The sequence below is a fragment of the Sceloporus occidentalis genome, unplaced genomic scaffold (genome assembly GCF_023333645.1).
Source record: "Sceloporus occidentalis isolate IW3139 unplaced genomic scaffold, rSceOcc1.0.p SCAF_4, whole genome shotgun sequence".
Lineage (NCBI taxonomy): Eukaryota > Metazoa > Chordata > Lepidosauria > Squamata > Phrynosomatidae > Sceloporus > Sceloporus occidentalis.
The window spans coordinates 3,926,337-3,948,089 of record NW_028316984.1 but is presented as its reverse complement, the minus strand read 5'-3'; the positions used below and the strand labels follow the sequence as shown (position 1 = coordinate 3,948,089).

The window sequence follows — 21,753 nt, the reverse complement described above, 5'->3', positions numbered from 1 at the left end:
ACCTGTAATTCCAATGATGTGTAACCCGTTTCTCCTGTCCTCAGATGATGGTGAGTAGAAATAGTGTGTCCCTTGAGGATAAATTTGTGGTTATTTAAATTATTTTAATTGCTCCTCTAATGAATGAGTGGTTAAGGAAATAAACAAAAAACCAGATAAAAAAAATAAAATGCATAAAAATAAAATGGGTGAACTTCAAAAAGTAGAGTAGTCTGATCAGTAAAAGGGATGGGGAAAGTGTGCCACATGTTTTTGATGGACTTAATGCTCCAAAAATGCTTTTCTTTTGTTAGTAGCGATGTCTGTGTGTCCCCTGACTCAACTCTAGCACCAGTCACAATCAAAGAGACAAATGAGCAACAACAAAATGGGTCCTGTTCCTCCCTTGAATAAGTGGACTGCCTCTCACCCACATATCTCTCACCCACCCACACTGTCAAAGGAAAGAAGGGAAGGTCCAGTCCCCTCACCTGGGAAGCTGATGCAGTCTAGGGTGGGGAAAATGGAGATTATTGGCTCCAAAACCTGACACAACAGACTGGGGCAGGAGGAGCTGTAAAGAATTACATGCCTGGAAAAACCCATTAGACTTCTTTCATTAAAATCCCAAGTTTTAATTTCATGACATTCACAATCTGTCATTAGCTATATAGTGTATGCAAATTCAGAGCAATTTGATCACTTTGCCTCCCAGGTAAATTCAAGCCAACGTAATGAAACATCTACACCCCAGGATTTTAGGTCTGTTTAGGGACTGGCATCCTGATTCCTTAATCAGGGTCATCGGACAGACATGACTCTTTGAGTGAGCATATATCATGAGAGAGTGGAATCCCACAAAGATCCACCCATTTAGGATTGCACTTTGATCATGTAAATGCCACTTTGCTGCCAAGAAAGTGTTATCATTGGACCAATGGATTACATCTGTTCAACCTTCCCAGATACGCTTTTGAGACAATGGTTGCATTGTTTTCATGCCTTAGAAGGACACCTCCCCCTAGGAAAGGAGTTTCCCTAGGCAATGTTCAGAATCACACAATTGAGCCTGTCAGCCATAGTCCAGCTGGCACACGATTGTTTTTGTTTAAGGACTCCATGTAGAGAGGTAACAGTCTTGCCCTTGGGAAACCCAGTGTAGATTAACCTAACTACTGAGAACCCTTGCTTTTGCAGAATCAATTTAAAAGACAGCTTTGGCCAGGAGTTTTACCTGCATGAGGCAGTGAAAGAGTATATTATGGATAAAACTAATGTTACCCACTCCCTAGCTGTACAGGGATTGCACTTGGAGAATGCACTACGCATCTCTTGGTGGATTCAACTTTTGTCCAGTTTAAGTAACATTGTAAGGAAGGTCTCTCAGACTCAGATCCATATTAAGATAACCATAGATCATCAAGTTAAACAAATAAGGTCTCACGTGAAACTGAAGAAGGTTCCAAACACTCCTGGTGGAGTAATCAGCTCCAGTGGTCTGCTTCAAGCCATGCCATTTTAAAATTGGCATTTCACCGCTTAGCCTTAGTTTTAATTCAGGTTTAATTCAGGTCATTGTGGCCATGTGCCTCATCAGAACAGGTCCTCCTTTTCCAGGACATATCCTATGTTTTAACCTTCTGTCCAGAAGGAACTGGAAAATGTCCCCCATTCTTAACATGACTAAGGAATGGGAATTTATATTTATATAAGCATTGTTAGCTTTTATTTTGTAATGTCCTACATTTTTTACTGTCCTACATTTTGCAGTGCCTTGTCCTCCTTTGTAGTTATGAGATCTGGTCACCCTGCATCAGAAACACCTGCTGGATCCGCAGGCGATTAGTTTCATTACATGCCACACGATCAGACAGCAAAAGGAGCTCCCTCTCACTGCTATAGTCTCTTCTCTCCTAGCTGTCTACTGCTGGAAAGAGAAGATTCCTTTTTTTACCAGAGAGGCAACCTTTTAAAAAATGAGGGGTTTGTCGCAGCAGCCAACCAGAGACTGCCACCTTGGAGGACTGAACATGCAATGCCATTTTAGTAAGGCTTACAGCTGAATTCCAGGTGTGGTCACACCCCCATTGATATGCCTCTCCACTCCATTTTTCCATGCACCCCACTCTGACCTTCAAAGTCATAGCAATCCACTACCACACTGCTTGAAGGGTGTATTACCCCACATTCACTGGGGTTAGGGATGAAGGATCCCCATGAATGTGGAAAAACCGCACATGAAAAAACACTCCTTTTTACCTAAAAGAACAGCTCTAAAGACTCCAAGTCCTCCAGTGCAACTCTTAAGGTCAAAATCTGCCAGAAGTTGATCACAGAATCATACTGAAGGACCTACAAATGCCTAGAGAAGTGTTTTCTCTAAACTTCTAGGTTCTCCAACACAACTCTTTGGTCAACTTCCAGAAGCATTGCTCTGGAAAGCAGAGAGATTCCTAGAGAATATTACTAGAGAGAATCACATATAACCAAAACCTTGGACACCAGATTGTCAACCATTGACATCTCGATTGTGAAAATAAGCCACATGGCTTCTGTATGTGTGTGTTGCTTTTGACATTCTCTGTTTACATTTTTATTGCTTAGAATCATAGAAATTGCAAATTATGGTGAATTCAATTTTGTTTACTACTGATTTTGTTGAAAAAACTCCATATCTTTATTGCAGACACTATCACAGTACTCAAAACAGCACCAATTTTCCCTTGATCAACTGGATTTTGTGGTCCCAGAACACTTGGTTGTAAATAGTGTCTGGCTAGTCAGTTTTCCTGAGAGTTCACTGATTTGTTAATACTTCATCTTAAAAAGGACCTGCTGTATGCTATGCTTTTTAATGGAAAGTGGTTTGTCTGTCTTTAAATGCTGTATTTAAAGATAAGTGAACTAACTGGACCAATGGTGGTGGAAGACTTGGAACAAATCTTACTAAATACAGGCTAGAACCTATTTGAAGGCCTATTTTTCCCTGCCATCCTTGTGTCTCCAGGAAGACATCCATTGGAGCTGTTTCAAGTTGGTCAGAGGTTTATTACATGGCATGCTGGTCCTCTAGTAGGATGTCGACTTTGTACAGCGCTGTGTATAATTACAAGCGCTTTAGAAATAAAGTTTAATAATAATAATAATAATAATAATAATAATAATAATAATAATGTATAAACCACTCAATAGTTCATTGTGAAGAATCTGCATGATACTTCTCAGATAAAATCATTCAGATCTCCCCAGACTTCAGTGCTCTAGTTGACAAGAGTTCCAGTGAATCTAACCTTGGCTCCTGGTGTTTCTGTCTTATTGGGTATCTTTCAGTTTGGGCAGCCTGAGGATGTGGATGGGATATTTGGAGACCCATGTTACAACCTTACCCCTCCTGGCTCTTAAACATACCAGAGGAGAAGGGCTGAGTGGGTGAAGAGGGTGGTCAGTGCCTCCTTACAATAAGGCAGAGTCCCAACTTGCCTAAGGGAGGCAACCTTCCTTGAAACTCTATAATGGATAATTAGCCAATGTCAATCATACCATTTTGGGTCAAGGCACTGGAGTGTCTGGTGGTCTCCAAGCCCCAGAGGTTTCTGAATGAAATAGATTATCTAAAACTGATGGCGGGATACAGACCGCCATATAGTACGTCTTCTATACGTACTAGGGTTAGGAAGGGGCAGTGCTTCCGCACCCCCCTAACCCTAGTACGTATAGAATACGTACAACATGGCGGCGCCCCTTCCACATGGGGGCCGCCATGTTTACGTATCGGACGCTGAGCGTCCGTACGTGTCGCGGCGCCTATGACGTCGCGAGTCCGCGCCAGGCGCCTCACGACATCATAAAGGCGCCGCAAAAAGAAGCTCCAAAATGGAGCTTCTTTTTTGCTCCGCGCGGGAGCCGCGCGGTTTGGCTGCTGCGGCTCCCTCGCGGAGCAAATGGCGCCGGCCATTGTATCCCGCCATTGTAATCTGGTTTCAGGCCTGGTTATAGAAGAGATGGCTTGGGTAGTCTTGGTGGATGACTTGTGCTGTGAATTGGACAGGGAGAGAGTCCCTAATAGTTCTGCTGGACCTCTCAGCAGCTTTCATTCCATCAGCCATGGTGTCCTCCTGGGCTGCCTTGCAGGGATGGGACTTGGAGGCACTGTTTTATAAGTTCAAAAGGTATTATGGGAAGGAAGGGGTCCTTTCAATTTCCTAATTGCTGACTAGTGGAGTCCCTCAAGATTCTGTTCTATCCCACATGTTCTATGAAACCACTGGGAGAGGTTGTCTGGAGATTTCAGGTTCAGTGTCATCACTACGCTAATGACACACAGCTCAATTTCTCCTTTCCTTCAGGTCCCAAGGAAATTGCTTCAGTTCTAAACCAGTGTCTGGCACTAGTAATGGATTAGACAAGGGCAAACAAATTGAAGCTTAATCCAGACAAAACAGAGACAGTGACAAGGCAGATCGGGGATTCAGCCTGTATTGGATGGGGCAACATTTCCTCTGAAGATGCAGGTTGACAGTTGAGGTGTATTCATGACTGAACTTGGAGGCCCAGGTTTCTGCTGTGACCAGAACTGCTTTTGCACAGTTAAGTCTTGTGTGCCAATTGCACCTGTCCCTTGAAAAACATGATCTGATACATCCCTTTACATCTTTGTAATGTGCTCTACTTGGAGCTACCTTTGAAGAATGTTTGGAAACTCCATCTGATGCAAAGAGCTGCAGCCAGAGCCTTACCTAGGGTGGGTTAAAAAGATCATCCGACTCCACTGCTGCAACAGCTCCACTGCTTGCCTGTCTCTTTTCAAGCACAATTCAAAGTGCAGGTTATGATCTATAAAGGCCTATATAACTTCATTCTAGTCTAACTGGCAGTCCATATTTCCCCATTTGAGGCCTGAAGATCCTCAGGAGAGGCCCTCCTCTCAATCTTCATAGGCTTGATTGTTTGGAACATGAGCTAGGACATTCTTGGTGGCTGATGGCAAACTTCCGCTGAATAAACCTTTCATCAACAGCAACAAAATATCTTCATTTGAGATCCTGGCCATCTCTGTCCTGTGTGAGGCTACAAGCCACTTTAGAAGGAGTAAACATTGTTTGTCAAAAAACTTCTAATTCCCTATCTGGAGACAGGTTTAGGTGCTGTAACAAGCAAGATTCTCCAATGATAGAGTTGGAGAACAAATCCCAGTCCTTTTGCCTCAAAGGATGCTCAGCAATGGCTCCTCCGCATCCTGGAGAGAAGTGTCCAGTGGGGTACCACAGAGTTCTGTTCTGGGTCCAGTCCAATCAACATCTTTATCAGTGACTTAGATGAAGGACTAAAGGGCCTGCTTATGAAATTTGCTGATGACACCAAATACTTCAGAGGACAGGATCAAAATTTAAAATAACCTTAATAGATTAGAATACTGGGCCAAAACTATTAATATTATTTTAATTATTTTCTTATATCCTGCTCTTCTCCCAATAGAGACTAACAAAATGAATTTCAGCAAGGAGAAATGTAAGGTACTGCACTTAGGCAGAAAAAAATGAAATGCACAGATATAGGATGGGGGACACCTGGCTTAACAAGACTCCATGTGAAAGGGATCTATTAGTCCAAGTGGACCACAAGTTGAACATGAGACATCAGTGTGATGCAGCAGCTACAAAGGCCAACATGATTCTAGGCTGCATCAATAGTAGCGTCTAGATCAAGGGAGATAATAGTGCCACTCTGTTCTGCTTTGGTCGGGTCGCCCCTAGAATACTGTGGCCAGTTCTGGGCACCACAATCCAAGGGGGATAGGCAGATACTGAAAAGCTGGAGTGAATCTGGAGGAGGGTAAAAAGTCTGGAAACCATGAACTATGAGGAACTGTTTAGGGAACTAGGTATGTTTAGCCTGGAAAAGAGACTGTTAAGAGATGATATGATAGCCCTGTTTAAGTAATTTGAAGAAGTGTCATATTGACGATACAGCAAGCTTGTTTTCTGCTGCTCCAGAGATTGGAACACACAACAATGGATTCAAACTACAAGAAAAGAGATTCCAGCTCAACATTAGGAGGACCTTCCTGACAAGAGCTGTTGGAGTCTCCTTCTGTGGAGGTCTTTAAACAGAGGCTGGGTGGCCATCTGTACTAACCTTTAGCAAGAATATCATGGGGGCCTTGTTGAAGGCTTTATGGAAATTAAGATATGCTACATCCACAGCATTTCTTTCATCTACCAAGCTGGTAATTACAGAGACAGAAAGAGAGAGTCTGACATGACCTTTCTTTGAGAAACCTCCAGGCTGTCTCTCAGCTGAGTTATACATATGGGGGAGACAGTATTCTGGAGGACAGGAGTTCATTCAAGTAATTGATAAAGATGTTAAATAGCACTGGGCCCAGGACAGAACCCTGAGGCACCCCACTGGTCACTTCTCTCCAGGATGAAAAGGAGCCATTGCTTTGGATTCCACTGGTCAACTAATTACAAATCCACCTAATTTGTCTAGTCTACTTTTTACTAGCTTTTTTTGCACGAGTATCATGAGGGACCTTGTCTGACCTTATTGAAGTCAAAATACAGTATATCTACACCATTCCCTTCATCTACCAACCTTTTGACTCTATCAAGAGAGAGAGATTAGTCTGACATGACTTGTTTTTGAGAAACCCACAATGACTGTTAGTAATCACATTTCTAACTGCTTAAAGACTGTCTAATTATTTGCTCTACAATTTTTCTTGGTATTGATGTCAGGTTGACTGGACAGTAATCATTTGGATTCCCCCCTTCCTTCCTTCCTTCCTTCCTTCCTTCCTTCCTTCCTTCCTTCCTTCCTTCGTGTATTTATTTATTTGCTTTTTTTGAAGACGGAGACAACATTTGCCCTCCTCCAGTCTGCTGGGATCTCTCCTGTTCTCCAGGAATTCTCAAAGAGTTTTGACAGATGACATCTTGGGTTGTGAGATAGGAAAAACTATCTTCCTATGCACTGTTTCCATCAACACAGTGTTTTGTATACTTGTCAAGCCCCCCCCCCCCCCATTTCTCTAACCTAAAAAGCATCAAAGCTTTCTACACAAGGAAGGTGTTCCAGCATCTTGTCATTTTAGTTGCCTTTTTGACTCCTTTTCTAGCTACAATATCCATTTTGAGTTGCATACACTTTTAGCTACAGATTCCCACACTGGCAGAAGATTGAATTACCCCTGAGTCCTTTCCAATTCTAATTTTATGCAACGATCCAAGTATGGTTGCTTCTTGGATTGCATCATAAAGCATTATGATTCTGGTAGTTTTACAGTGCGCCCAGGCGCCTCTTACGTAGCTTCCAGCATATGCTGGAAGCCGCACTGGAAGCTCCAGTGCCGCATGCCGGAAAAAGTAATGGCGCACATGCTACCGCCGGCATGAGCCCCACTCAATTGAATGGGGCTTGAGTATCTGCATTTTTCCCTTACGCGGGTGTGTGTGTGTGTGTCCGGAAAGGATCCCCCGCATAAGGGGAGGGCGGACTATATGTTGAATACCTTAACCATTGATTCCAAGCATGGACTTTGTTTTTTCCACAGCAGTCAAACATTAGATCAACGTTTTCATCAAGCTGTCCACTATAAACGCAGTCTATTACCTGATCAGTCAACAACAGTTGTGTGAGTTTACAGCAGTGTGTGAGTTTACAACCCTTTGCATATTCATCTTTTTATACTTGTTTACGTTTACCATTTTAATGTTCATTCCCAAATCTGGAACGATCATTTTAGAGCTCTTTGCTGTTCTTTTCACTTTCCCCACTCTAAATAATTTTATTTCAACAACAAACCTTAAGTTGTACTCAGAGAAATCTTGATCCAACCCAGAATACTTACAAAAAGTGCATATGAGATTATTTTCTCCCTGAACCTCCAGTGATTTAGTTGTATTTTTGTTGTGTGCCTTCAAGTTGTATCTGACTTATGGCAACCCAAAGGTGAACCTATTATGGGGTTTCTTGACAGGTTTTGTTCACAGGGGGTTTGTCTTTGCCTTCCACTGAGGCTACAAAATTGTAACTTGCCCAAGATCACCTAGTGGGTTTGTATAGCCAAGCACAGATTTGAATCCTATTTTTCAGAGTGGTAGTCAGATGCTCAAACTACTACACAGTGCTGGCTCTAACTCTAGAATTGCATACCAATGTAAAATTCATAACTATATCCTTCCGTTTTACCCTTTAAGAATTTTCCATCTTTCAAAAAGTTATTAATTACAAAGTATAGGTTTGCTGTCTACATCAACCCACTTCTGCCTGTCTAGCTTCTGTGTATTCACATACACAATTTTGAGAAAGGTTTTGTTGAACCAAAGATTGAAAATTATCAAAAAGCAGCGCAGTGTCTTCTTTTAGACATATTAAGCCTGAAGTAATGGCTGAGTTATTTCGACATTTTGCACTCCTATGGCTGGAATCTGGCTGTAAGTTAAATGCCTTATGAACGTCAGAAGGAAAACAAACACAAGTATGCTGCCAAGAAAAACTCCTATGAAACAGACATATGATTCTTGCTGGTATGTTGTGGTTCTATATTGTAGCTCTTCTGGGACTGAACTAACAAGTAGATCTTTCACATTTTCAAGTGATCCATTGTTGGGCAGTGGATTGATTCCCAACAGATGACACAACAGGGGATATACATCTGTGGAATTCATTGCTTGTTTGGTGATGTTCTTTGCAAAGGCAGGCCCATGGGCTAAGAACATAGGATGCATTTCTGGTAGTAAGTTATCATATCCATGGTTACCTACTAGAAAGAACAGAAGTTCAAATTCAGTGCCATCTGAAACCATCATAAATAATTTCAAGAGAACATTTGGCTTACTACACCTCTTTCTCAGAAAGCAACTGATACAGAATGTAGTCCTGTAGAGTTATCTATTGCAGTAGTTTTTATTGGCACAGTAGAAAAGTGCAGGAACTTTAGTCCATACTCTGTTATTTAAACTCAGTCCTATGAACAAACATTCTTTAATTAGCGTAGTTTGCAGGCTTACAGGAAATGTGTGATGTGACATCTGTTCTGACTGGAATAATTTATATAATTCTACAACGTAATGATGAAAGAGAAGACTGCAATAAATTTACCAGTTTGTCATATTTCACTACAATGTCATCCCATCAACACTGACTTTTGCATTTATTTACCAAAAGACTTTGTACTTTACACAAATCCCCATGGAAGATAACCGAGCATGTAATAATGAAAGAAAATAGAAAAACAGCACACTAGATTACGGCATATTAAAAATCTTCTTAGACCAAAATAAAACCTTCTAAATATTAATTTGGACATCACCAACATGATTGTCAAATGCAAAAAGATCTGGCACTTCTGCTTGTTCATAAACATAAACAAGGCTCTATAATCTCTTGAGTCATACCTTCATTCCTGAACAAAACTTAACTGTGGAAAAAGTATGTATACATTACGTATACATTATATATACAGTAGAAGAGCAAGAGATTAATTCAGTTGAACTTCTGTATCTATGAGTTCTGTGTTCACAGATTCAACCAACCACACCTTGAAAATACTTTTTAAAATTTCAAAAAGCAAACTTTTGAGATTTTCGCCATTTTACATAAAGACACTAATAGGACTTGAGCATCCATGGATGTTGGTACCCATGGGGGATTCTGGAACCAAACTCCAGTGGATACGGAGGGCCCACTGTAAGTCCAAATTGCTGTTCATATTTAAAAAATCATGAAAACAGATGCACAAAATTATAGAGTTGGAAGAGACCACAAGGGCCATCCAGTCCAACCCCATTATGCCATGCAGGAACTCTCAATCAAAGCATCCTCAACAAATAGCCATCCAGCCACTGTTTAAAAACCTCCAAAGAAGGAGACTCCACCACTTTCTGAGGGAATGTGTTCCTCTGTCAAACAACTCTTATTGTCAGGGCATTCCTCCTAATGTTTAGGTGGAATTTCTTTTCCTGTGCTCCATCCTCAATGTGATACCCCCTCAAATACTTAAACAGGGCTATCATATCACCTCTTAACAATTTCTTCTCCACATCCCCAGCTCCCTAAGTCACTCTTCATAGGGCATGGTTTCCAGATCCTTCACCAGTTTAGTCACCCTCCTCTGGACATGCTCCAGCTTCTCAACATCTTTTTTGAATTGTGAATTTTAAAGATAAATATCTTGCTTGTTTTTGAACCACTTCAAAGAGTTAATCCCTCTTTTCAAGCACTCTCTTGGAGTACAGTACTTAGGTGTACTCCATAAACACACTACAAAATAATTACTTTATATTCCATGTAATGGTCTCAGTGGGACTTTGCAGTTAAAATCCTTTTTATTCCCATTTTTTAGAATAATGTTTAGTTTGAAACGCTGTTTACAATTCTTGTCTATCCTTATAGTAACCCTGTGAGGTAAATCAGACTACCTTTAAACACAGTAATGCAGACACCTCATGCCGTTAATAAATAAATAATTAATTGCTTAATATATTATTGTTGTGCTTGAAGGGACAGAATAATTTGACTGGTCTTGGGTAATATTAATTTCATGGTGGGTGGGGGAATGCCATTTGCTGTTCCATCTCAGGTTGCAAAATATCATGAGCTCTTTCTGCCAATCAGTAAGACTGACAGGGAACAGAAAATTTCAGCTAGGTTTCCACTTCCAGATTGCTGCATCATATTGGCTTTCAGTGCAAATGTAAACGTCTGGAATAAATCTGTGAAATAGGCCAAAATTGAATGGAAGAATACTTACATAAAAACTTATCAGACTTGTTTTGCAAGATTTCCCATCCTTCATCAGCAACTGCTAAGATGGGTTGAATTTTATTGCTGTGTTTGTAATGCAGTCTAGGTGGAATATCCTCTTTCTTATAGACAGTCATATGTGGATGAGCATTGTGTAAAACTCTGTATACTTCATCAAATTTGCCTTTGGATAAATCAAAAAGAAGGATTTAATACTAGGATCCTGACACATTACTTATTTTACATGCTTCAAATAGCACAAAAACCATACAGGTAGTCAAGAAATGTATAGTTATTAACATATCCAACTAATATAAACCTGTAGCATTTTCATGAAACTCAGATAGTTTCTTATCTTTTGTCATTTATAATATGCTTCCTAATGAAATCAGTTGGCTTTCCATTAAGCAAATTAGAAAAGATTTATCAAATTACCAACGACGACTTATAAGGTAAAGAACACGCTTGTGCTATTTATAGCATACAGAACATGTGGATGTACAGATTTATTCATGTGGAATGATGCTAGAAGAGACATAAACATTTGCTTTTATTCCTGGACAATGGAAGTCATTTTTAGCGATGGATGGATTTTAATGATTAATATCCCCACTATAGATTTATAGAAATGGTTGCACTATGGATATATAGAATTGAGCTTTTGGAGTCAAGGTTTTGCGAGAGAGAGAGAGAATGCTGAACAGGATTTACAATAGAAATGTTTATAGAACAATTTGACCTTTGCATGCATCAAGGTGTCTAGTTTACTTTGAAAGCCAAAACAACTAGAAGCAGCATCTTTGGGGGGGGGGGGGACAACACATAAGGAGTGATGGAATATTCCAATTGTGCCTAAAATGTATTTTAAAATATTCAAAAATCTGTGTCCTGATTGTAAGAAAGTTTTGTACGTCTGCACTTTGAACCAGCCAATAGAATGTATTGTTAGAGACCTCCTTGTTGACATTACTATATGAACAGCCATTTTCTTTGGTTCTTCGCCTCAGTATTTGGAACCTGAATTTCCACTGGGGACTTTTTGCCGGAAAATAAACAGTTTTGGATTCTCAGCCTTTTGGATCCTGTTGTCCCTCTGCTCTGTCAAGCCAGTGGACTTAGTGAGAGAAAGTCCAGACTTTTAAGAATCCCACAACAGCAGCCTCTGCTTCAGAGATCGAGTGTGTTCTTAGCTTAGGGACTAAAGCAAGTTTAATACCATCATGTTTCTTGGTCTGGAAGGAATGCAGAAGTGTTTGCCACACATCTTGGGATTGGTTAAACAAGAACAAACAACAACGGGGCATTCATTTTTTAGTTCCCATTAAAGGCTAAAGTCTTGCACACAACCTGCTCAGCTCCCGCTGACTTCAACAGGATTTAAGCAAACTAAGTCTACAAAGAATTGCTGTTGTGGAACCCTGAACTTGAACATAACAAGGAAATAAACCAAAACTCCCCCTGTACTGCCTTAGTAAACAGTTCAAGGGGGAGGGGGGTCCCCAAACCTGCTGAAATTGCCCCCAAATCATTGCAAAATTTAATACTGGTAATTATTTCTTATTGAAAACTGGGGGGGGGGGGGGGGGAGGGAGACCGGTTTTGCATAGGCAAGAATTTTGTAAAGTACAAGTAAAAAAAAAAAGCTCCATCAGGACTAGCCTGGAAGAAGGAAGAGCCCTCCCTCCAATCCATCTGCCTTGGTCCAGGCCTCAGAGGGAGAGAAGAACCACTGGACCTCATCCCCTTTCCCTCCATTATTCCCTTCTCCTTTTGTTTCATGTCTTTTAGATTGTAAGCCTGAGGGCAGGGAACCGTCTAATTAAAAATAATAATTGTAAGCTGCCCTGAGAGCCATTAGGGCTGAAGGGCGGGATATAAATACCTAAATAAATAAATAAAAAAACAAATGAAAACATTTAATAACCTACTATTAAGAATTTGCAGATGTGAATAAGTAAAAATAGTATTATACAGACAGGTTCACAATGAATTCTCAGGAGCTGGTATCAAAGACTAACTGACAGGATAAACTGTATGCTGTCTATAGCAGAAATGCTGAGTCTTTTTTTTTATCACCGAGCCAATCTTTATCACAAAGAGCCAATGGATGCAGAAATTTTATGTATTAGTGAACCAAAGATAGTGCATCAGATATAAACATCAATAAACTTGACAGGTGTCCAGAAAATGCATATAGATTTATTCAGTAGACTTTTAGTGATATGCTTCAGAACTGCATTATCTAGCATTTAAAGATGCACGTTTAAGCCTTTTTCTCTGTTTAAATTTAAAGAAGTTGAGACTGTGAACCTAATAGGCCAGAGAGAAAATATTAGGTATGTCAGCACTAAACACACACAAGTTATACGTATGTTCGCTTTAGAATGAGGTCACTTTTTCACCATCTAGAAGGTCACCAGTACCTGTGAGCCAAACAACCTATTCACATGTGCTAGAGGAAAGTTGACATATACTGTATCATGTGAAAGCACTCCTAAGTGCAGAAAATAATAATTATTTTCTAACAGAAAATAATAATTCCTACACATTTCTTACTATCAAAGACTTGTAGTCCTAATAGCCTATTATTTTCTGTTAAACCATTACTTCTTCAAAACTTTAAGTGTTCTCTTGATACTGAAATGAAATGCTTTATTTTTTAGTCTTTATCACAACGTCATAGTTCAATGCAATATGCTTTGAGATATCCAACCTATTTTTCCCTTGATACAAAATCAGAAAGTGAATCTGTCTAAAGCAATCTGTAATGCACCCCTGTGTCAGAGGTGTATAGCTGTCTGCTATATACAGTTTACTGGTAGTTAAAGACTTCATAAACACTTGCATTTTAAACTGATAATGCTCAGTAATCTCCCAAAATCAGAAGAAGCAAACTGTAAGATTGTATCATGATTATACAATTTAAAGATTTAAAGAAACTGGATGAGCAAAACCCAGGTGGCTATACCAGGTTCCATGAAGACCTGCAGCATATGTTAGGAGGTTCTTAGCATAGGCACAATGCCAATGCCACTATAGTTCCCATTTAGTCCACATACTATTGTCATATACAGTATCGACATAGGCAGTGGCACATGGATTTAGAATCCTTTAAATGGAATCCACACTCCCAACATCCCAATAAACTAGGCTCCCACTCCTCGCCTTTCTGATTTTAACCTAACGCAAAGCAAAGTTGTCTCTTCTATCTCCTACCTTCTTGAGGTAAAATAGCAACAGCAGGTGAATGGTCAATCATTCTATAGAGGCTTCTGTCCACATAACGATCAAGCTCTATGATCCTGTCCCTTGAGGACTGTGCCATTCCGTGGTCGCTTGTGATGATGATATTCAGCGTATCCCACAAGTTTGCTTTCTTCAGTTCTGACACAAGATAGCCCAGCTTATTATCAATATCACTAATCACTGCCCGCATGAGATGATTTTCTGGACCCAATATATGTCCCATGTCATCTGGCTGCTCCCAATAGAGTAATCCAAGATTTATGGGCTCTTTGGACATAAACCACTCAACAAGCTTGGAAATTCTCTCTTGAAAACTAACAGATTCATTGTAAAGCATATAATGTGTGGGAAAGACACCATGTATTTTTACGTCTGTTCCAGGCCACATTGCAGCTCCACTTCTATGTCCTTGCATTTGATTAATGATCCATATTGGATAAGCATCTTCCCAAAATTTAGAATTATGTATAGTCATGTGGTTCATGGAAAAAGTCTCATTCAAAATTGGATCATACATCTCATTAGCAACTATACCATGGCTCTCTGCATAGAGTCCAGTCACCATTGTGTAGTGATTAGTATATGTCTTAGTAATAAACACATTGGTAACTTGTTTAATATGAACACCATTCTTTATGATGTACTGGAAATTTGGTGTTGGGACTTTATAGATGTAGTCCCACCTAAACCCATCAAAAGATACAAGTAACACTCTTCTCTGGTCTTGCAGAAAACAAAGAGTCATTGGGAAAAAGAGTGTACAGATTACCAAGAATCTCCAAGAGACTTTGGAAGTCATTCTTGCATGAAATGTTGACCCAGACACAAGGTTAGTATCTGTACAATAAAAATGCAAAACAAATTGTAGAGATTAACAAGTAAAATGTTTCTAAATCATTCTTACCTGTACATTCACACTCAGCATCTGATTTGGTCTCAGAAAGAATCAGATTAATTTATGCTCCTAGGTGCTTTTTGGCTTTCCTTGGTTAACAAAGTTAACTTGCTTACCTAAACAGCTTGAACCTCTTGTTTTGCAGATGTATTGCTGCAGTGCACAAGTTTTAAGCTTGTTGAATTGCAGGATTACTTACCGATTACTCTTCCACTACCAACTTTAATGTATCACAAGTGGAGAATAGGCAAACTGCAATAAAGATCAATAGTTCCAGGAACAACACTGAAGATTAATAAAACCTAGTACTATTTTAAAGTTATTGAAGAAAGTGAGACACGTTGCAAGAATAAGGCAATAAATGTTGATCAGGTCAAAAGCCTAGCCCACTTTCCTCTATAGCACCAATCTACAACAGATCTCTAAATGAGAATATGAAGTATTATATTTCAAAGGCCTGTTACAGACTGCCAAAATAAAGCTGCTTCGGGTCTCTTTGGAGATATGCTGTTTAAATGATGCATGGGTCCTAAGAGTCCGGAGGTCGCGCCAAAGCCACACTCCATTCCTAAGCACTGGAGTGCAGCTTTGGTGCAGCTTCTGGATTCTTAGGATGCATGCATCATTTAAACAGCATACCTCCAAAGAGACCCGAAGCAGCTTTATTTTGGCAGTCTGTAACAGGCCAATATTCATCACACACGTATAGCTGGTTTTTTATGCCATAGCATACACCCAGAACAGTACATCATGAAAATGTCCTTCTACAAGGGACACAAAGCAGTTCAAGAAAAAAACACAGTGTTTTTCTTGTTCCTACTCTTTGAAAAGTACAATGTCAGGACTTGCCAAAATGCACCATCCAATTCCTTGGAAGCAGTTGCCATGACTATCTTAGGAAAAAGAAGATGCAGACACTGACTGGAGAAAGTTGCAAGTGTTTTGTTTTCTCACAGTGCTTGACTAAATTACATGGTTCATATATATATGTGATGGTGAACCTTTCACAGGCCGAGAGCCCAAACTGCAACCCAAAACCCACTTATTTATTGCAAAGTGCCGTGTCTCTCTAGCTTTCTAGTAACAAACTCTGGCAAACTCTGTGCTGGAGCGATGGCACATACGTCCACAGAGAGGGCTATGAGTGCCACCTCTGGCACGTGTGCCATAGATTCACCATCACTGATATATACAATATGATGGAATATTTAAAAAAATGAACTGAGTTCTTTTTCAGGTTTGCAGGAAGGAGCAGATTTGTACAAGTGTAAATGGGAAGTTGTCATCAGTGCCCGAGTTAGTGCTTGAAGGAACACAGGTCTCTTTTTTCCACTTCACCAAGTGACATGTCAGGATATCAACAGGAGGTATTTTATATCAAGGCCTGTGCAGTATGGAGGCTCTGCATCAGCGGGTATCTGCCTGGTCTGGATTCTTGTTGGGCCTGGGATTCATCCTCTCTCTCTGTTGGGGATGCTTTGATTGAGAGTTCCTGCATGGCAGGGTTTTTTTTTTTTTTTTGACTGAATGGCCCTTGGGGTCTCTTCCAACTCTACAATTCTATGGCCTGTTACAGACTGCCAAAATAAAGCTGCTTTGGGTCTCTTTGGAGGTATGCTATTTAAATGATGCATGGGTCCTAAGAGTCTGGAGGTTGTGCCAAAGCCACGATCCATTCCTAAGCACCAGAGTGCAGCTTTGGTGCAGCTTCCGGATTCTTAGGGTGCATGCATCATTTAAACAGCATACCTCCAAAGAGACCCGAAGCAGCTTTATTTTGGCAGTCTGTAACAGGCCTATGATTCTATTTAGATTGGAACAGGAACTCAGTAGGGCTTTTATAGCACGACGTGGGCAGGGAATCCTAATGGAAGGGAAATATTTTTCTTCTTCTCACCATAACATCTTCTGGTCCTATGCTAGTACTATAAACCTCAGTTTAGAGACTGCTTGCCAGTCCCAAAGCTGAGCATTTAGTGTCACAAAGCATGACAGTGAGAGAAAGGTGGCTCTGGTGTGTGTGTGTGTGGGGGGGGAGGTTTTCTTTCCCCCTTTCTTTCTCCCAGTGGAGACTCAAGGGATAAGCAGGTGGGGCACCATACCCTGAAAAGGTGTGGCGGGTGCCTTCCCCACTCCATCCACAAGCCCCTATGATGCTTTCTGAATAGGTTTTCAGAGCCACATTCATCTCCCACCCTCTTCAGGAGACTCATTGGCCTATTACAGACAGCCAAAATAAAGCTGCTTCGAGTCACAGTGGAGGCATGGTGTTTCAATGATGCATGCGTCCTAAGAGTCCAGATGTTGCACCAAAGCCACGCTCCAGCCCTAAGGACTGGAGCATGGCTTTGATGTGGCTTTTGGACTCTTAGGACTCATGCATCATTGAAACACCATGCCTCCACTGTGACTCGAAGCAGCTTTATTTTGGCTGTCTGTAACAGGCCATTATGTCACCACAGGCTTGAGCAGGACCTTTTTGAAATCCCTCCCTAGCATCCCATTTCTGTCCAGGCATTCAAAACAGTACTTATTTAATCCTAGGAGTGGAGACACGAAGCCATTTGTTATCACCTCAGGTCAAGGAAGTTCAGATAAAGCTGAAAGGCACCTGATTTTGGGAGCTAAGCAGGCTCAGCCCTGGTTAGTCCTTGGGTGGGAGACCACCACCAGGCTGCATTTTTAGCCCACCTCTGAGTCTTAAGGCGAAGTCACACAGATTACCTCACTCTTATAGCGCTGCTGCTGCTGTTCCACTTCTCCTGCTCTGTCTGCCTCCTGTTGCATTCTGGGGCTTGTAGTCCAGTGAGGCCTGAGGAGTCTCAACGCCCCTCCTTAAACTGCAAATCCCAGAATGCAACGGGAAGCAGCCAGAGCAGTCAAAGTGGAACAGCAGCGCTGTAAGAGTGCATCTCTTTCTGGCTCTTTGCTATGGCATTCTGGGAGTTGGAGTTTGTTGTGGGGCCCAGGGCCCCACAACAAACTCCAACTCCCAGAATGCCATAGCAAAGAGCCAGAAAGAGAGTTAAAGCGGTACCAAAGCGGGTGATCTCTCCTGTGTGGCTGCTGCTCCTGATGCGGGGGGTCAAGGGCAGCGGAGAAAGCGCCATACCTTTCCACAGAACCAACAACAGCAGCAGCAACGTAGGCTTCCTTCCCCTGTCGCTGCTGTCTAAACACAGAAGCCCCGCCCCCTCCGAGCGTAGCCACGCCCACTCCGTGCCTAAAGCCACGCTCCCCTGAAAGCTCGGCCACGTCCGATTGCGCAGGCGCAGTGAGCCACTATCGCCCCCGCGGCAGCTGGGCCGTGCGTCGCCCAAGATGAAAGCTGCGCCTGCGCAGTCGCATTTTGCGGTGCCTAGACCTCCCCTTATTAGGACACCTGCTGGCGCCCCCTGGCGGGGAAGTGTGGTCGCCTCCTGTTAGCTCTGCTTCATAGAATCATAGTAGAGACTCCGAGGGCCCTCCAGTCCAACCCCTTTCCGCCATGCAGGAACTCTCAGTCAAAGCACTCCTGGCAGAGGGCCATCCAGTCTCTGTTTAAAGGAAGGGAGACCCCACCACTCTCTGAGGGAGTGTGTTCCTCTGTCCAACAGCCCTTACTGTCAGGAGGTTCCTCCTAATGCTGAGCTGGAATCTCTTTTCCTGGAGCTTGCATCCATTGCTCCATTGGGTGCTGTTCTCTGGAGCAGCAGAAAACAAGCTCACAGTGGCATGTTTTTGAAGATCTCAACCAAAGCCAAGTAACTACAGGGGCTCCAGAAAAGGTGGAAGACGCCATATAGGCTGTTACCCCTGGGGAACACTGTAAATGTATTACTTTGAACTGATCTCTGAAGTGGATCAAGAGCTAGTAAAAACAACAACAACACAACGGGTGTAAAAGGAACCCACACCTTTCAACACCATCGCACTCAACACTTACCAGCTCAGCCAGGGGTCTGCTCTTTTGTCAGTTCTTACAAGGCTTGCTTGGGACCACGCCTTCACACCTGCGCAGTCCCAAGGCTCGCCTATGGAAGGAGTGGGCCCTCCTTGGATCAAGTGCGATCTGCGTAATTTGCAAGCATAGAAAGAGCAGCCTTGCACCAGTTCTTTCTAAAGAGGTCCACTTTGGACTGCTCATATGCGCATGCTGCTTGCAAAGTGAGCTGAGTAGAGAAGAAGGATGCCAAGCTGACTACTGACTTATGTTGGTAACCAGCCTCAAGTCGATCCCGACTCCTGGTGACCCTGTGGATGAGACGTATCCAGTACTCCCTGTCTCCCACTGCTCTGCTTAGGCCCTGTAAATTCATGCCTGTGACCTGAATAGAGTCCATCCACCTAGCATGGGGTCTTCCTCTCTCTTCCCTCCACCTTTGCTAGCATTGTTGTCTTTTCCAGTGAGTCATGCCTTATCATGATGTTTCCAAAGTATGACAGCCTCAGTTTAATCATCTTGGCTTCCAGGGAGATTTCTGACTTGGTCTGCTCTAGGACCCATTTCTTTGTCCTGTTGGCTGTCCATGGGATCCTCAGCACTCTTCTCCAACACCACGACTCAAATGAATTGATTTTCCTCCTACCTGCTTTCCTCACTGTCCAGCTCTCACAACCATACATGGTAATAGGGAAAACAATGGCTTATAGGATTCTAACTTTCACACTCAGCTAACTTTCACACACACCTAAAACTATCTTTACATTTAGGATCTTTTCTAATTCTTTTATAGCCATCATCCCCATTCCTAGTCATCGTCTTATTGCTTGACTGAAGTCCCCATTCTGATCAATGACTGACGTGACCCACTAAAGTGAAGATATCCACTTCTGGATAGGATCATACTTGGAATGCCTGCTGCTAAAATATGCACCATGAATTTCTTGACGCTTCTGCCAAAGATGGATTAACAGGCTGCTTACTAAAAAGGGTGGCCTATTTTCCTCCGGAAGGAAGCCACAGCCGCCAAACCGCACGGCTTCCGTACTGAGGAAAAAGAACCCAGAAACCCCAGGTTCTTTTTGTGGCGCAAGGCCAATGTAACAAGTGCGCCACTATACGTCATGCGGCGCTTACATAACAATGGCGGCGCCCATGTCCATGGGGCAACGCCATTGTTACTGCACCACACCATGTTAGGGTTAGGGAGCATGCAGTTGGTGCGCAGTCCCTAACCCTAAAATCAGCACCAGCATGGTGCTTCATGCCCATTTGTATCAGGCCTGTAATTGTGCTTTTTTGCATGGTTATCTGTTCCCTCACACAAATGGGCTACCTGCCTGTGCAGAGATCATGACCAGAAATTTCTAGCTCTATGGGCTTGGGGAGAACCCTCTTTCTTCTCTGTGACCCACACGTGCCCTAATGTGTCAAAGTTACTCTTCTCTGAATTTCAAAGATTGCCAAGGAGAAGACAATATGGACCCGAATCTGAAGGCAGGTTGTGTGAGAGTACCAATCAACACTCAACCACCATTACAAGTACACAACTCATTCTTTGTGGTCTATGTGTCTCATGCAACTGGAGCAAAAGTAGTCAAGGGATATAATGCAAAGTCTGATCAAATAATATCAATAACACTTCAGCGAAAACCTATTAATTCAAGTTTATGCTCCAACTACAGAGAAAGAAATTGAAAGATTCGATGCGGGAGTCCAGGAGGAAATTGACCACACAACAAAGCAGGACTTGTCAGTCATAGGCAACTGAAATGCAAAAATAGGAAACACAGCAAAGATTGTAGGAAAATTTGGTCTAGGATCAAGAAATGAAGGAATAGAGTGACTGATTGAATTTTGAGAGGTCAACAGTTTGTTCAATGCAAACACATTGTTCAAGCAACTCAAGAGGTGATTGTAAATATGGACATCAACTGATAGCCCAGAGAGAAATAAAACAGACTACATAATTGAAAACAGAAGATGGAGAGGCTCCATTCTCTCAGCGAACAAACAAAATTTATAAAGCCTAGATTGTGCCACAAACCATGAAGTGCTGATATCAAAAATTGGAGTAAAGCTAAAGAAGAACACTAAGCCAGCCAATGTGGCAAAATGCAACCTGAAGTACAACCCCGTAGAATTTAAAGATAATATTAAAAATAGATGTGCACTATTAAATCTAAATTGGCCAGGATTCAGAAGAATTCTGGAGTGAAAGGCAGGGACATCGTCAGGAAGAATGCAAAAAGCTACTAAAAAGGTAAAGGTAATCCCTTGACATGAATGTCTAGTTGTAACCAACTATAGGGAGTGCTGCTCATCTCCATTTCTAAGCCGAAGAGCCAGCATTGTCCAAGGACTGCTCTGATGGTCATGTGGCCAGCATGACTGCACCAAACGCTGTTACCTTTCCACTGAGAAGTGGTACCTATTTATTTACTTGGATTGCATGCTTTCAAATCGCTAGGTTGGCAGAAGTTGGTATTAGTGGCAGGAGCCCACCCCATCATGCAGCACCTGGGCCTCGAATTGCCAACCTGCAATCAACAGAATCAGTGTCTTAACCACTTCAGCCACTACATGCAGCTACTACATGCAGCTAAAAGAAAAATGTCAGTGGCTGACAGACAAAACTCTTCAAGCAATTAATCAAGGACAGAGGAGCAGCCAAATGTAAAAGGTGAAATAGATTCAGAATCCTGAATGCAACTGTTCAGTTACTTGTCCATAGGGACAATGGGAACTACTATATATTTAGCTCAGTGGTTGGACATGAGTTGACTGGACAGATGTACAGCTAAACACAACATATGTTGAGGCCAGAACAGAGTAAATGCTGAAAATCAGAAAATATTAGTACTATCTTTTTTAAAATGCATGGACTGTATAATATAGTTATACTTCTGTTTTGAAATCTGTGGTCTGTTTACAAATACACAAAGCATTGTAGTAAAGCAAA

At 41.8% G+C, this 21,753-nt stretch overlaps 1 protein-coding gene across 4 annotated transcripts in view; it reads right to left on the bottom strand.

The window, feature by feature from the left end:
- Nucleotides 1-18,032, bottom strand: part of LOC149313436 (ectonucleotide pyrophosphatase/phosphodiesterase family member 5-like) — a 30,456-nt gene extending 12,424 nt beyond the window's left edge. The window contains exons 1-4 of one of the 4 annotated variants that reach the window (XM_089519104.1): nt 17,982-18,032; nt 13,945-14,811; nt 10,736-10,912; nt 7,757-8,746 (exon numbers count right to left, since the gene is read on the bottom strand). In XM_089519104.1, coding sequence (XP_089375230.1) covers nt 8,355-8,746; nt 10,736-10,912; nt 13,945-14,773 — 1,398 coding nt within the window. In that variant the 5' untranslated portion in view covers nt 14,774-14,811; nt 17,982-18,032 and the 3' untranslated portion in view covers nt 7,757-8,354. Of the gene's footprint in view, nt 1-3,940; nt 5,057-7,756; nt 8,747-10,735; nt 10,913-13,944; nt 15,317-17,981 lie in introns of those variants that run through there. The other 3 variants (XM_089519106.1, XM_089519105.1, XM_089519107.1) reach the window with 3 other exon arrangements.
- Nucleotides 18,033-21,753: the final 3,721 nt, after the last annotated feature.